General features: G+C 44.3%; 1 protein-coding gene across 1 annotated transcript in view; it reads right to left on the reverse strand.

The window, feature by feature from the left end:
- The window catches only part of TMC6 (transmembrane channel like 6), a 45679-nt gene extending 28064 nt beyond the window's left edge, over nt 1-17615 (reverse strand). Inside the window, 6 exon segments of the mRNA XM_020965916.2 lie at nt 137-242; nt 2568-2726; nt 3481-3567; nt 4401-4525; nt 4948-5053; nt 17493-17615. Coding sequence (XP_020821575.1) covers nt 137-242; nt 2568-2726; nt 3481-3567; nt 4401-4525; nt 4948-5003 — 533 coding nt within the window. The 5' untranslated portion in view covers nt 5004-5053; nt 17493-17615.
- Between the last annotated feature and the right edge of the window lie 95 nt (nt 17616-17710).

Here is a 17710-nt window from a genome sequence, read left to right on the forward strand (position 1 = left end):
CCAGTTGGGCAGCCCCCAGCCCTGCTTAGTGAATCACTCTCAGATACCTGGGAGTTCTCTACTCCTGGGTGACTGGGGAAGAAGGAGGTTAAACGAAGAACCTGCGTCAATGTTGGGACCAGGGGAGCATACTAACCGGAGGCAGCGTTTCTCAGTCAGGCTCAGGGGCATGTCCCGCAGCATGTGGTTCCTTTGGGTTATTGTCAGGCCCTGTAGTTCCTTCACCAGCAAGCTCCGCTTCTCTGTTAAGGAGTAAGGCACTGAGAATGGAGCTAAGCTCAGGAAACTTGAGTAGTCAGTCACATCTCTTACCTTTTTCCAGACAGAGGAGCATACGGACCCTTATTTCCTAAACATTGATCTGGAGCAAAAATGAGGGAAGCTTCTAGGCTGAACCTAACCTACACCTAATACAGCCTAAGAATCCTCTTTCTACTTTCCCTTTTTTTTTTTTGTGAAGCAATTGAGGTTAAGCAACTTGCCCACGGTTATACAGCTAGTAAGTGTCAAGTGTCTGAGGCCAAACTTGAACTCAGGTCCTCCTGACTCCAAGGCCAAAGCTTTATCCACTGCACCATCTAGCTGCCCCAAGAATCCTCTTTCTAAAGAGAAGCTTGACATGGCAAGACAGAAGTTTGTAGATTAAAATGCAACAGGAGGACAATCTTTTAGGCCATTTAATAGTAAAACGTGAACTGCCCAGGTCCTTCAATAAGATACGTTGAGAAGCCAGGAAAAGGGTCTGAAGTGAAGGGGATTACATTCACATTTCAAAGGGGTACAGGTCCTCCAAAAGGGCTAAGTAAAGTATTGATTTAGGGAAACAATTCTAATCAATGGACTATTGCAATGGCCTTCTAATTTTTCTCCCTGCCTCATTTCTCTCCACTCTAAACTATCCTCTACAGCCACTAAAGTGATATTTGTAAACTATAGGTCTGACAATGTCACATCCCCTCCCCCCCACAACTCAATAAGCTACAGTCAATCAAATATAAAGTCCTTTGCTTTGCACTGAAAGCTCTTTGCATCTTGGCCCCTTCCTATTTTCCTGGTCTCTTTCTATAATCCAACACTGTTCTCCGTTCTTTCTATAATCCAACACTGTTGTTCAGTTGTTTAGTTATTTCTGACTCTTTGTGTCCCCAGTTGGGGTTTTCTTGGCAAAGGTCCTGGAGTGGTTTGTCATTTCCTTCTCCAACTCATTTTAGAGATGAGAAAACAGAGGGAAACAGGGTGAAGTGACTTGCCCAGGGTCACACAGCTAGCCAGTGTCTGAAGCCGGATTTGAACACAGGAAGATGAGTGTTCCTGACTTCAGGCCCACACTCTATCCACTGATAATCCAACGTCACTGGGCTAATTACTGCTCCCCACACAAGACATCTGGAATCCGTGGCTTTGCCCTGGCTGACGCCATGCTCCTTCCTCACATCCACCTCCTTACTTGCCTGGCTCCCTTCTATACTCAGCCCAAGAGCCACGTCCTTTAGGAGGCCTTTCTCAGCTGCCTCAGCTATCCCCTTTAAGGTTACCTTCCAGCCGTTCTGTATGTAGGCAACTAGGTGGTACAGGGCATAGAGCACTGGGCCTGGAATCAGAAAGACCTAAGTTCAAATCCAGGCCTACCTACTTACTATCTGTGTAACCCTGGGCAAGTCACTTAACCCCATTTGCCTCAGTTTCCTCATCTGTAAAATTGGGACAATAACAGTACCTACTTCCCAGAATTGTTGTGAAGATCAAATGAGATAACACGGTGCCCAGAACATAGTAAACTCTATATAAGCATTAGCTATTATTATTATGTGCCAATTTATATGGGGCAGTTAGGTAGCACAGTGCTGGGCCTGGGGTCAGGAAGACTCCTCTTCCTGAGTTCAAATCTGGCCTCAGACACTCACTAGCTGTGTGACTCTGACTTAACCCTGTTTGCCTCAGTTTCCTCATCTGTCAAAGGAGCTAGAGAAAGAAACGGCAAACCTCCTCGTATCTCTACCAAGAAAACCCCACCAGAGGAACTGAAAAACAACAAACAATAACCAATGTATACATGTGGTCTCCAAATTAGAATGACAGTTTCTCAAGAGCGGGGATTATTTTTGCTTTTACTTTGTATCTCAGTATAGTCAGAAGTACTTGACTGATTTTTAAGAAAGAAAAAATCCTTTGCCCTCAAGGAGCTTACATAGATGGTATATCCTGGAAGGCATAGGCTTTCACTTTTCTTAAGAAAAAGAAAACCTCAGAGCCTAGAATATGGAAGGCACTTAATACTGATTGATTAATTCCACTGTGGGTAACAAATGGTGAAGGGGAAGACACCTGAGAAAGGTACATCCCTACTCTCTTCTAAAACAAAACAATTTACAAGATTGTTAAAAAAAAAAAAAAGAACAGAATCCAGAAACGAGGAGTTGAGGGAATGTCTGCCAGAAGGGCCAAGGGACTGTTGAAGGAGAAACAGCATTTCTAGGGGGCAGAGCCCATGAAGATGTGATAAGATCGTCTTAGTAGGTGGCTACTGCCATAACAAATAGGGTGGCCATCCCTCCTGCCACACTCACCTTCTTCTTCCCTGGGGGTCAAGTCCAACTCCAAGTCGTATTGCCGAATACTGGGTTGGGCAGACCGTGACATCTCCCTCAGCAAGGGTCGGCTATTTTTCCGCCTCAATCTGACTGTTTGGTTGTAATACTGAGAGATAATGGCCCCCCTGCTTCTGCCTGTGGGGTTGAGAAGGAGTTGAAATTATGAAGGGAGAAGGTACTTAAACTTGGGAAAATTCAGGGGTGAGATAGGTTAACCATGCATCTTCTGTTTCCTCCTCTTTTCTTCTTCCTCATACCCAATTCCTTATATGGCTTCTCACTCTCTCTAGAATTGATGACCTGGAAGTTGCCCTGAGGTTAAGAAAATGGGGGAGGGGGCAGCTAGGTGGTGTAGTGGATAGAGCACCAGCCCTGGATTCAGGAGGACCTGAGTTCAAATATGGCCTCAGACATATAACACTAAATAGCTGTGTGACCCTGGGCAAGTCACTTAACCCCATTGCCTAATCAAAAAGCAAAAAAAAAAAAAAAAAGGAAAATGGGCATGGGATGCTCACAGTGCCATGACTGTCTTTTCTATCCTTTAAAGGTTGGCTAGGGCCTCTTCCCAGGGTCCCAAGAATAGAGAGAGCAACTAGGAGGCCCAAGTACCCAAGAGGAAAACCTCTTTCCCAAGAGAACTCAAGGCACCATTGGCATCCAAAAAGCCTTCTATTTTTACTCGCATAACTGAATCTTTTTTAGAAACCAAGAAAGCACTTTATCAACACGCCTGGGCAGGCGTAGAAAGATAGAAACTTTGAACACATACAAACCCCAACTCCCATAGCACTGGGTGAGAGGAACACGTCTCAGAGCCGGGGGAAGGGAACAGGGATGGAGCAGGCAAACAGGGAACAGGTTTGAGGAAGAGATTGCCCTTACTCACCAATGGTTCGGCTGGGCATATTGGCCAGGATCTGAAGTGTGGCTGAGCAGTATTCCTGAGGGCCCCTGAGGGACTGGGAGCCTCTACCTAGAAAAGAATCCCAGAATTTGAGAAAGAGAAGGGACTTCTGGAGAAAACTGATAAACACCCATAGGAATCGAACAGCTCTTCTCCTTCCTCTAAGTAACTTAAAAGCCCCGGTGGCAGATAATGAGGAGAAGTAGACTGAGTACTACATTTAGAGTCAGGGAAGACCTGGGTTCAGATTCAGCCCCTGACACTAACTGCATGACCTTAGGCAAATCACTTCATCTGTCTGGTGCTCAATTTTCTCATCTACAAAATGAAGGGGTTGTTGGGGCAGCTAGGTGGCACAGTGGAGTAAGGAGGACCTGAGTTCAAAGGCGACCTCAGACACATGATACACACTAGCAGTGTGACCCTGGGCAAGTCACTTAACCCCAACTGCTCACCAAAAAAACAAAAGAGAGAGAGAGAGAGAGAGAGAGAGAGAGAGAGAGAGAGAGAGAGAGAGAGAGAGAGAGAGAGAGAGAAAGAGAAGGGGTTGGATTATGTGGATGAGAACAAATATATAGTACCGGCTATATGCCAGGCTCTATGCTAAGTACTTTATAAACATCATTTCATTTGATTTGTACAACAACCCTGTGAGGCGGGTGCTGTTATTATTCCCATTTTACAGTTGAGGAAACTAAGACAACCAGAGGTTGAGTGACTTGTCCAGGATCATACTTCCAAATAAGTGTCTGAGGCCAGATTTAAACTCAGGACTTCCTGATTCCAGGTCCAGAGCTCTATCCACTTTACCACCTAGCTGCCTAAATCCAGAGTCGGAACCAATCGCAGACACATCTACTCGTGAAAGGAACCCACACCTCCTCTCTGGATAAACTACTTACCTTTGTCCCTGGGAGGCCTCTCCTGGAGTTCCAGAGAGTCAGCTTCAACCCGCTGACTCTGCTCCTGGATGAGCTGGTGGAAGGAGTCATGTACGACGTTCTCATCATATGGGCTGAGGTCCTGGCTGTTGGGGAATAGAAAGGCTAGGGTTCTGTGGGCCAGACAGCTTTCCCCTTTGCCTGCTCCTCAAGAAAAGAGTGGAGCCAGTATCTCAGAAGCCCTCTCAGATAGGTCTTATCAAAATCCGTCAGAGGTCCCTGTGGGAAGATTCCCTTCCCTACACACATGAACATCCCCCATCAGCCTCCATAGTTTTTAAGCATTTTTCTTCCTAGAAACCTTTGAGGTGGGGATGGAGGACATTAACCCGATGGGATCCATTTCACAGATGAGTACACAAACACAGAGGAGTTCAAAGATCTGCTCACAAATGTATACGACTGGTATGTATCAGATCCAGGACTGGAACCCAGATCTCCAGGGCCACATCCACAGTGCCACGTTGACAATGCGAAAGTTCTGTCCCTAACCCAGCTGGCAGCTTACCTAGGGCTTTCCCTGCCTTCAGGAATGGGAAGGATGAAAGAAGGGGACCGGGCCATTTCAGGTGCTCGCCAGTGCTGCTCAGGCGGTTATCACAACTGTCTCCCACCTAGAGAGAAATGGAAAGTTTGGTCATATGACATTTAGATCTAAGCTGCCCTGCTCTCTGGGGACGCTATGTAGTACTAGTGAAGGCACTCCCCCTTTCCAGGCCCCAGTCTGTGCCAACCAATGCTCTAGGCAACACTGCCCCTCCTTTCCCCCCTGACAATGCCAGGGCTATGCCAGCTGAGCACATGATGAGTGAGTTTCCCCAAAGTCCAGCACATAACTAACTTAGGAATAATGCTATTCTAATAGTATTGCTTGCTTTCTCAGTGGGTGGCAGAGGGGTGAGAGGGAAGGAGAGAATTTCAAACTCAAAAAAAAAAATTTAAATACTAAAAATAAATAATAAAATTTTTAAGAAAAAGGGAAAAAATAATACTATTCTTTTTTCTACTAACTGAGGGAAGGGAAACTGACTTTCTACTGACTGAGAGAGAGGGGAGGAAGGGAGTAGGGAGGGAGGCTCAGTCTTTTCTAGGCAGGGTCCCCATCTGTTTCCCGGATGTTGTTGGCCTCAGGAAGTCAAGGGTGGAGTGTTTAGTAACCTCAAGTTACCTCCTTATCTACAGTTCCTGCCCCTGTTTCAAACAATCCAGAGGTCTGGTAGAAGAGTTTTATGGAGGTAAGAAAGGCCAAGGACTGCACAGAGATTGCTCAGAACAGCCTGCTAATAGCAGGCAGGTACGCCCACAGCTGCACCCACCATCACTGATGCTGGGATAAATATCCTGCCCATAACCCAGTGCACTTCCTCCTTCACAGGAAACCTGTCTAGGGCCTAATAACCACCTTACTTCAAACCTGTAGGAACAAGCACTGAGAACATGGTGACCAGTGTATGGAAGCCCCTTGGTAAAGGAGAGTACAGACGTAATTGAGTCCCCATTGGCTTCCCAGACCCCTCCCCAGTTCTTCCCGGGATGCCTCTGGGAAGTTGAGCCTCGGGGTAGGAAGGGCTCCAGCCTTAGTGACCAGAGTTAAGGCCCTTTTCCAGATTAATCAGCTTCACCTCGATTCTACAGCAAACATCATTGTGTTCTCACTCAGTTCAGTCCAGAATGAGAGGATCTCTACCGGCTCATAGAGCGGCCCTCCCCTGCCCCCACCCCAGGACAGCAGCTGGGATGGGGCCTTAGCCGGAACAATCTGTCTTTGTCTGCTCTGCTCCCTCCCTGAAGTGGGCAGAATTCGAATGAGAATGGCTTTATTTTCATGTCCCAGATCGAGGGGAGGAGGAAAACGGACAGGAGAGAGCAAGGCAAATAGGCCGTCGACCCACAACTCCGGTTCCTGCCCAGAAGACTTTTATCTTGGAGCCCCTCCCTGGGTGCAGGAGGAAAGTTGAGTCATGAAGTGAGTTGAGACATACTCCTCTGAATCCTTCCTGCCCTTTTTACAAAGCCTGATCTCTCATGGGGGGAGTCATGGGGAAGATAATAAGTAAGAAAGGAGTTCAGCTCGTTGGAGAACAGGGACCCAGACAAGACAACACTTGATCAAAAGCCATGGGAGTCCTTTAACCCAGCCCCACTAAAGACTGGAAGGAGTGAGGCTTCTTTCCTCCACTCAGTAGCCTTCCAGCCCCACCCAACAACAGGCTCAGACTTCCCAGTGGATTGACCCAGCTCTTCCACTTCTGAGAGCCCAAGAGGCCGTACTCACTCAGGGCTCCATCTTCTTCTTTTTCAGGATGGGGAATGGGCAGGGAGACAGAAGCAGTACCCTTAACCTTGCCTGGGACCTGGCACTAAGCCACCGGAGAAAGCCAGGCCCCTGGAACTGAGCTAGGAAACACCATGAGCAGCTAGACACCTCAGACCCAGCTGTTCCCTCATGGCACTCCTGCTGCACTCTGCCTCCCCAGCTCGTCCTCTTAAGGGGGCTAGTCCAGGCCTACTCACTAAATCCATCATTCCTGGGGCCTCAGCCAAGTTGAGTAGGAGAGGAGTGGGAGAAAGGAGGGGATGTTTATGGGAATTCCCTCCGGTCTCTAAACCAGCCTCTAGACACTTGTGCCATACCCCCTCAGCCTCTAGACACTTGTGCCATACCCCCTCCCCACCAGGCCTGCCTACGGTGAAAGGTCAAGCATCACCCCAGCAACTGGACAACACTCCCCACCCCCAACCATTAACCCACAAACCTCACCCCCTCCCTCGGCTGCCCACAGCTGCCTCTAACCTGACTCTGCAGCCCTAGTTGCTGTTTCTTCTTCCATCCCCTCCTCCAGATTTCTCCCACTCCCCAGAAATACAGTAGCTTATTTTGAGCTAAAATCTATTGTAAACCCTTCACTTTACAGATGAGGAAACTGAGACTCAGAGTGGTAACAAGATAACCCAACAAGTAAGCTGGCAGAGCCAAGGATTCTGACCTCAAGTCCAGTGATCTCTCCCCTACACCTCGAAGCTTCCTTCCACAAGATCTCTCCTTTCTTCTCTCCTGTGACCCTGGCCAGACTCAAATTCCACTAGGTCTTTCCTTTAATTCTTTTGTTTCTATTCTTCCTCCTCCCCAGCATTGGAGGTTGGGTCAAAGAGTAACAGACATTTGAGGGAGTGTCCTTTGCCAACACCTCTCAGAGGTCAGAAAGCCCCTAAAGGGCTCCCACATGTGCCTGGGTTATGGAGGGAGTGCACACAGGAGAATCCTATGGAGGAGAGAAAAACCTACCCCAAAGTCCTAAGGAATTTCACTCAGCTCCAGCTGGGAGGGAAAGCTGGAAGGGGTGGGAGTAGCCTAGAAAGAATCCCTGAGCCCCAGGCAAATAAAATTACCATTTGGAGGCTGGGCTAGTGAAAGCTAAGTCAGTCTGATAGGCAGCTCAGCTTCAAGACTGAAACAAAAGGGGGCCCCAGCTTAGCAGCTCCAACGAAGAAGTCCCTAAACTTAACTCTGGGGTCAGCTGCCCTCCCTTCCAGTTCCCAGCTCTTCCATTCCCTTCTAAGACTGAGATCTTAATGCTTGGAAATCACTCACCTGCACATGAAAGGGAAAAGAGGTAAAACTCCTGTCAGTCTAAGTTCATCTGGGATCTGCCTCTCTGGGAACTGCCTCACCTGTTCACATATAACCCTGCTCCCAGAGGCTGATGGGACTTGTAGTCTTCATCAGTCACCTAGTTCATAGGCGCCTAAAATTTAATCCACCCAATACATGGAAAGGAGACCCTTCTATCACATCCTCAACAAATGGCAATCCAACCTTCACCAAAAGATCTCCAGTTATGGGGAACTCATTAGAAGAACATGGTGTAGTAGAAAAATACGAAAGTTAACTATGGAAGTGTTTTGCATAACTACCCATTGAATTGCTTGCCTTTTCAGTGAGGGTGAGTGGGGAGGGAGAAAGGGAGAAAATTTGGAACCCAAAGTTTTAAAAACACGTTTTAAAAAAGTGTTTTCACATGCAACGGGGAAATAAGAAATACAGGAAATGGGGTACAGAAATCTATCCTGCCCTACAGGAAAGTTGAAAGGGAAGGGGATAAGAGAAGGAGGGGAGAGATAGAAGGGAGGGCAGACTAGGGGAAGGGATATTTTTTTAAAAATTATTTTTATCTTCCCTTTTTTAAATTTTTTTTTATTTTTAACATACATTTGTAAAACTTTGGGTTACAAATTTTCTCCCTTCCTCCCTCCCCACCCACCCTCATTGAAAAGGTAAGCATCTCCATACAGGTTATAGGTGTGTAGTCAAGCAAAACACTTCCATAGTAGTCATGTTGTGAAAAACTAAGTATATTTCCCTTCATCCTATTCTACCCCCCATTTATTCTATTCTCTCTTTTGACCCTGTCCCTCCTCAGAAGTGTTTGCTTTTGATTATCCCCTCCCACAATCTGCCCTCCCTTCTATCAACCCCCTGCTCTCTTGTCCCCTTCCCCCCTTATTTCCTGCAGGGTAAGATAGATTTCCATATAGGGGAAGGGATATTCAGAATGCATGCCATCTTGGGGTGGGGGAAGGGGAGAGATGAGGTGAAAATTTGGAACTCAAAATCTTGTGGAAGTAAATGTTGAAAACTAAAAATAAATAAATTTAAAAAGAAAAAAAACACTAAAGTTAGAATCAAATCCTGGGTTAAAATCCAGACCCTGTCACTTAGAGATTTATGGTAAAGTGCCTCCAATCCAAAAGCATTGAATTTACATAATTAAAATCTTGAGGAACAAGGATACAAAGACATTAAAAAGTCCCTGCTCTCAAGGAACATAGGACCATGTAATAAACCTGAAAGACAGGACACAGGTAGCAAATAGCTTTAAATGCTTTCTCTGTTCCTCACACATAGGTCAAGAAACATTTAATGCCTAGTATGTGCCAGGTACTAAGCTAATCAATAGCGATATGAAAAAAGGGAAAAACCCAGTCTCTGCTCTCAAGTAGCTCACAACTGAATTGGGGTAACAACATGCAAACAACTCTACAAACAAGATATTTAACAGGATAGACGAGATAATTGAGAGGGAAGGCATTAGCATTAAGTGGGATTGGGAAAGGCTTCTTGTAGAAGGTGGGAGTTTTAGCTGATACTTGAAGGAAGCCAGGGAAGTCAGGGGACAGAAAAGAAGGAGGGAGCTGCAGACATGGGGGACAGTCATAGAAAATGCCCAGAGTCTGAGTGAGGATTAAGGGAGGAAGGAGAGGAAGAGGGACAAGAGGAAAGCCTAGAAAGGTAGGGAGGAGATAGGCTATGAAGGGCTTTAAAAGCCAGAGGGGATTTTATATTTGATCCTGGGGGTAATAGGGAGCCACAGGAGTTTTTTGAGTAGGAGGGGTAACATGGTCAGACCCATGCTTTAGGATCACTTGGATAACTGAGTCCATTCCCTCTTTGATATCTCTGACCTTGCTCTGGCTGTCTCCATGATTAGAATGTACTCCCTTCTCACTTCTGATTCTTAGAATCTATCATAATAAATATAATAATACTTATATAGCATTTACTATGTGCTATGCTACGCACTTTACAAATGATATCCCATTTGATCCTCACAAAAACCCTGGAGGTAGATGCTATTATTATCCCCATTTTACAGATGAAGAAACAGAGGTTAAACTTGCCCAGGGTCACAGAGCCAAGAAGTATCTGAGGCTGGATTTGAACTGAGGTCTTCTTGACTCCAAGCCCAGTACTCTAACCACTGCATCACCTATGTGCCCCAGAAGTAGAACTTCCTTTGAAGTGCTACTCAGATAACACCTCTTACTTGAGGCCTCTTCTGACTCCCTTAACTGCTAACATCTCCTTCCCCAAAATTACCTGGTGTGTTTCTTGTATGTGTTTTGCATATATGTGTATAGATATATTATCCTCCTCCCCCCAGTAGACTCCTCGATGGCCGGGACTGTTTTATTTTTGTCTTTGTATTTCTAGTGCTTGGTGCATAGCAGATGTTTGACAAATGTTGATTGATTCTCATGGGAGGCCATAGAGAGTTCCTCAAGGTTTTTGAACAAGGGAGGAGCATGGTCCAATTTGAGGATGATTGTGTTGGCAGCAGTGTGGACAATGGGTTAATATAGCAGAAGGGTAATTAGGACCTAGTCTATGGTTTGAATTAAAGAATATAGACATACAAACCCAGGTGACTGGAAGGAGGTTGGTTCCCTTAACCCATCTCCTTCCTGAACCTCCCTACTCTCTTCAGTAAAATGAGAGGATTGCACCAGTCTCCCATGACATGTACTTATGCTTATGTTGTCTTCCCACACACACCTTGCCCATTAAAATGCAAACTTGTCATTGGTCCCATTACATAAGTAATGAAATATATACAAAGTAATTAAAGGGAAGGGGCATTAGCAGCTAAGGGGATCAAGAAAGGCCTTGGTCAGCAAGAGTTTACAAAGATGAGGTGCCAACTTTCCCAGCTGTAGTAGAGTGCCACTATTTGGTGAAACTGCCAGTGCTACAGAGCCCTCTCTTGATGAATTCTGGAACGGCCAATGGGCTGGCTGTTCCTCACCAGTCCTGACTGGGCCCTGTACTGATCTTGGCCATGCCAGGTCTATGCCTGAGGATTCTTGAACCTGTATCAGCCTCTGTGAACCAACCTAGCACAGTCCATCCAAGGTCCTAGTGATCACAACCCCAGTCTATAATCCTGAGCTCTCTGGTGGTGCCATGGCCAAGTCCATGCTCAATTCTGTCTGAAGTGCGCTGCCCTGCCCTCACTTCTACTTTCAATATATAATGCTGCTAAATTCTTCCTTGCTAGTTTATAGGAATGTTAGGATTTAGAGCCTGAAGAGGTCATATATCTTCTAAATAAAGGAACAAAGACCCAGAGAGATTCTAGTGATTTGCCCAAGGTCAACTTCCCTGAATCCTCCTTTTCCCCCTCTTTCAGCATGTCTAAAGTCCTATGGCTTTAGGATGAGGAAAATTAGATGTCATAGAAAAGAATAAATTCATGGACTCTGAGAGTAGAAAGTGAATCCAGAGGTCATCTAGTCTAACTAACACCTGAGCAGGGCAGCTAGGTGGTATAGTAGTAGATAGAGCACATAGAGCACTGGGCCTGGAGTCAGTAAGACCTGAGTTCAAATCCAGACACTTACTAGCTGTGTGACCCTGGGCAAGTCATTTAACCCAGTTTTCCTCAGTTCCTCATCTGTAAAATGAGGTGGAAGAGGAAATGACAAACCACTCCAATTATCTTTACCAAAAAAAAAAACCAAAAACCCAAATCGGGTCACAAAGAGACTGAAATGACTGAACATTATCTGAGCAGGAACTAGTCTGTGACATCCAGCCCACACCTGAAGACTCCTGAAGATGCCATCCTGAACAGATATGTGACTGTCAGCCGGCCTGTGTCTACAGGTCTAATCCCAAATCTGCCACTAATTAACTCATTATGTGATTCTTGGCAAGACACTTGTTTCCTCATTTTTTTTTAATGAGGATAATAAGTGCAACCCCTCACCAACCTCCCATGGTTGTGACAACCTTCTCTGTCACTCTATCAAACATAAAGCATGTGGCCATATTATGGATTTGGTTATATACCATAGTATATCAAACCAGGTTCCTCATTTGCATAAGTAGAAAACATAATTTTCTAATTGGATAGCCTGTGATAAAGGTGTTTTCCTTGCATCTACAGACAGATGGCACAGTGGAGTCCTGGACCTGGAGTCAGGAAGCCCTGAGTTCAAATCCTGCCTCAGACACAAGTCACTTAAGCTTCTGACTACTTCAGTTTTCTCATCTGTAAAATGAGGATAATAATAGCACCTACCTGTTGTTGCAAGGATGCTTGAAAAGCGCTTATCACAGTGCCTAGCTAACTCACACAAAACTTAATAAAGGCTTATTATCTATCTACCTATCTATTCCTCCCAAACATCAGCATTAAAAAAGAGGTTCTAGCCGATGTTCCTCTTGGCCCCAGAGAGCAGAACTAGGAACAGTGAATGGGTAGAAGTTTGTGTTGTTATCGTTGTTGTTGTTGTTGTTGTTGTGGAATTGTTTTAGTTGTGTCCATCTCTTCATGACCCCATTTGGGGTTTTCTTGGCAAAGATACTGGAGTGGTTTGCCATTTACTTCTGTACTCATTTTACAGATGAGGAAACTGAGGCAACAAAGTTAAATGACTTGCCCAGAGTCACACAGCTAGTAAGTGTCTGAGGCTAGATTTGAACTCAGAGAAATGAGTCCTCCTGACTCCAAGTCCAGTATGCCACTCAGCTGCCCCAGGTAGAAGTTACAAAGAGCAAATTTAGCCTTGCTACCAGGAAACTCTTCCTAACAATTAAAGCTATCCAAAACTGGAATGGGGTATCTCTCACAAGGTAGTGGGATCCCCCACCCTGGAGGTCTGCAAGCAAAAGGACAGATGACCTCCTTTCAGGTAGAGTATATAGGGAAATTCTTGTTCACTCTGACTTAATGTAGATGACCTCTGAAGGCCCTTCCAATTGTGAGTCTATAATTTTGTAAAATGTTTATTGAGCAATTATTCCATGCCCAGTACTATACTGAGTATAACAGAAATGCAAAAAAATTTTAATTTAATTTTTGAAAAGTATGACAATATCCCTATGTCCTCAGGGGGCTTATACTTGCTGAAGAGGCAAACTCTTAAATTTGGCCTTTCTTTTAAGCCTGTCATCCAACATGGAAGCAGTGCTGTGATCTACTGAAGATGGATTTGGACTCAGAAGACCTGGATTCAGCTACTTACTACCTATGTGATGTTGGGCAAATCATATAAGCTCTTTCAATTCAATTTACCAATACTTATTGAATGTGCAGGGCACCGTACTAGGAGCTAAGGACAAAAATTGTTTAAATGAGCTACACCCAAGCAATTTATATTCTACTGGGCATGGAGGGGGTTAGATCAAGTATAAGAAGTACACAATAGTAGCCAAATTCCAGAATTTCCAGGTCAAGGAGAAAATATTGCAGGCAGCCAGAAAGAAACAATTCAAGTACTGTGGAAACACAATCAGAATAACACAGGATTTAGCAGCTTCTACATTAAGGAACCGCAAGGCATGGAGTGTGATGTTCCAGAGGGCAAAGGAGATAGGAGTACAACCAAGAATCACCTACCCAGCAAAACTGAGTATAATCCTTCAGGGGAAAAAATGGTCATTCAATGAAATAAGGGACTTTCAAGCATTCCTGATGAAAAGACCAGAGCTGAATATAAAATTTGACTTTCAAATACAAGACTCAAGTGACACATGGAAGAGGTAAACAGTAAAGAGAAATCATAAGAGACTTATTAAAGTTGAACTGTTTACATTCCTGCAGAGAAAGATGATATTTGTAACTCATGAGTCCTTGGTCAGTATTAGGGTAGTGGGAGGGAAAAAATTACATGGATAGGTAGATAGATAGATAGATAGATAGATAGATAGATAGACAGACAGACAGACAGACAGACAGACAGACAGACAGACAGATAGATAGATAGATAGATAGATAGATAGATAGATAGATAGATGGCACAGGGTGAGTGGAAGATGGAGTGATATCTGGAAAATAAAATCAAGGGGTGAGAGAGGATTACACTGGGAGAAGGAGAAAGGGAGAAGTAGAATGGGGTAAATTATCTCACAAAAAAAAAAACAAAAAAGAAAATGCTCTTACAATGGAGAGGAAATGGGGGAAGGTGAGAGGGAATGAGTGAATCTTATTCTCATAGGATTTGACCCAAGGAGGGAATAACATACACAATGGGATATAGAAATCTATCTTACCCTACAGGACAATAAGAGGGGAACGGGACAAGAAAGCAGGGGTTGATAGAGGGGAGGGCAGATTGTGGGAGGGGATAATCAGAAGCAAACACTTCTGAGGAAGGACAGGGTCAAAAGAGAGAATAGAATAAATGAGAGGTAGGATAGGACGAAGGGAAATATAGTTTTTCACAACATGACTACTATGGAAGTGTTTTGACATATCGAGATGGTTACCTTTTCAATGAGGGTGAGTGGGGAGGGAAGAATGGAGAAAATTTGTAACCCAAAGTTTTAAAAACACATGTTAAAATAAAAAATGAATTTGAGTTGAAAAAAAAAGTACACAATAAGCATGAAGACAAGATAGAGTGTGATGGAAGCACCTATTGAGAACCTACCTTGTACTAAGTGTGCTAAGTGCCAGCTTCAAATCCGGCCTCAGACACTTGGCTCTTACTAGCTGTGTGACCTTGGGCAAGTCACTTAACCCCATTGCCTAGCCAAAAAAAAAAAGAATTGAGACAATAGATGTTCTAATTTACCACCACAAAAATATCAGTCTGGGAGGGAAAGACCCTCAAAGTTTCTGGCCAGAACGGAAAACAATTGTAATTTACATTCATTCTATTAGGAGCTGAACCATGATAATAAGCACATCATGAGTCCATTTGAGGGAGAGATCAGTGCATTCTGCAGTCTTCATGGAGGGAAAGCAACATGAGCTAGACCTCAGAGATGGGTATAATTTCAATGAGTTAAAAGTGACAGGAAGATGGTGCCTGACAAGTAGGATAGCACAAAAGCAAATAAATCAGAAATAAGCCTGGCATATAGTAGGACATTAAGGAGCCCAGCACTTTTCATCTCATTTTATAGATGAGATAACTGAGTCATATAGTGAGGAAGCAACTTATCCAAGCTGACAGCATCTTAATTTAGAACCCGTCTCTCTCCATTTCTGGGCCATTAGTTTGCATCAGCCCCATAGTAAAATGGGCATATAACATAGCATGCGGCCCCAGGGCAGCCTTCCCTTTAAAACTTTCAGGTTTCTTTGCATCTTTATAGGAAGCCCCATAGTATAGGATCATAACCACAGAACGGTTATGATAGTCCACAGAATGTAAGCTCCTTGAGGGAAGGGACTTTTTAATTATTGTCGTGGGATCCTAACACTAGCAACTGTGTCTTTCGTAAAACAGACACTTAATAAAAACAATTGAATTAAATGGAGGAGTGGGAAATAAAGTTGGCTAGGTAGGGTGGATAGCTAGGTGGAACAATGGATAGAGCGCTGGGCCTGGAGTTAGGAAGACTCATCTCCCTGAATTCAAATCTGGCCACAGTCACTTACTAACTATATGACCCTGGGCAAGTCACTTCACCCCTGTTTGCCTCAGTTTCCTCATCTATAAAATGAGCTGGGGAAGGAAATGGCAAACCACGCCAGTATCTTTGCCAAGAAGACCCCAAATGGGTTCACGAAGAGTCAGACATGATTGAAAACACCTGAACAACAACAAGACTTAGACAGTTGTGGAGTCATTGACAATTACTGAACAGGTTAGGGAAATGATAAAAGCAATGAAAGATCTTTCAGCATCCTACTACGTATAAGAGAGATTAGAATGGAGAAAATAGCAGAGACAGGAAGACTTACTAAGAGGTCAGCTGTAATCAGCAGTAACAGTAGACCAAGGCATGAGGAGATAACAACTTGAACAAGGGTTGTAGCAGCAAGAATGGAAAGGAAGGAACACGTCTGTGAGAGACGCTTCTTGGGAAGAAAGAACTAGAAAGAGACGGAGCAAAGGGATGAAGGAGAGAAAGTGTCCAAGATGCCCTTGTTTCTGGCCTGGGGACTGGAAGAATGATGGCACCGATGACAGAAATGGAAGATGGTTGAAAAGCATTGTCAGAATATTTTTAAGAAGTAGAAAAGTACTAGGAATTGCTGTTATCAACATTTTCCAGGTGCCTCTGTGCTTAGTGGCTGCTGATAAGGAGGACTGTCGTTCTTACTCATCCCTCTCCGTTGGAAACTGTTAGGGGAAAAAATTGTTTCCAGCTGTTCTCTAGAGCAAGGGTTCTCAACCTGGGGTCCATGAACTTGCATGTATGTATACATACACATACACACACATACACATATATGTGCATGTGTACAAGTATATACACACATACATATATACAGATAATTATATTTCAATATAATTGGTTTCCTTCATAATTCTATATATTTTATCATGTGTATTTAAAAACATTATTCTGAGCAGGGGTCCATAGGATTCACCAGCCAGACACGAAAAAAGGTTAAAAATACCAGTCTACTCAGGAGCACTCTCAGATATCAAAGCTCCCTTCTCACCCTGGGTCCCCAAGGCAAGAACTGGTGGCAGACTAGAGCCTAGAGCACACATGGCATATTCAGTATGGGCCTCAGTTTCTTCATCTGTAAAATGAAGAAGTAGAATTATATGATCATTAAAGTCCCTTTTAACACTAAATCCCATTATCATAAGACCATACACAAATCAATGAGAAAACTAGTTAGTGGCTGTCACAGACTTCTAAAGGTTGGTAGATTTGTTGCCATGCCTGCCAAGGCTGCAAACTGCAGTGTGGGGGCTGAAGACCCCAATCATAGACCCAATTTGGCAAAATTCAAGTCCTATCAGCAGAGGAAAAAAAAAAGAATCTGAGACCCCATAAGCACTAGAATAAAAATGTGGGGTTAGTAGAATGTGTTTCTTTAAAACACACCTATGTCTTTCCCCTCGCTATCCCTTCAACAATGACCTCAGAAATAGTTGAGAGGTAGCAAGTAGTGGAAATAAAAGTGGATTTTGAATCACGAGATGTGTTTCAAACCGCAGCTCTATTATTCACTATCTGTATAACCTTGAAATAATGAAATAATCCATAAACTTGGGGAAAAATATACATCTTTATTTTCACTAACTTTTGGCTTGCTTTGCAATTCTATCTATTTTATGCGTTTAAAACATTATTCTGAGAAGGGGTCCATAGGCTTCACCAGTCTGCCAACAAGGACCATGTGACACACAGAAGGTTAAGAACCCCTGGACTATGTGACCCTTAAGGCTCCTTCCAGCTTTGAGCCTATGAAAATTAACCTTTCTTTCTCCTTTAGACAACCCAGTCCTAGGCTGCATGGCCCTGCCATGCAACCTCTCTTGCCCCCGACAGTCTTACTCCTTTTCCCTGCTACTCACCTTACCCGTTCCTCCACTGCATCTTTTAGGGCAAAACGCTCCTTATTCACTTAACTTTGTCAGAGGAAATGAATTAGAGCTTTCCCCTCCTCTCTAGTTTCTGTTCAGTCTCTATGTCTGGGTTTAGCTACAGAGGAAACTAGAGGGGGAGGGCAGGGGGACTGTGGAAAGAGACAGGCTGGGGCCCAGGGGCAAGTTGTTCCTGTCACGTGATGCTC

The sequence above is a fragment of the Phascolarctos cinereus genome, unplaced genomic scaffold, assembly GCF_003287225.1.
Source record: "Phascolarctos cinereus isolate Bilbo 61053 unplaced genomic scaffold, phaCin_HiC Scaffold_5;HRSCAF=322, whole genome shotgun sequence".
In the NCBI taxonomy this organism is placed as follows: Eukaryota; Metazoa; Chordata; class Mammalia; order Diprotodontia; family Phascolarctidae; genus Phascolarctos; species Phascolarctos cinereus.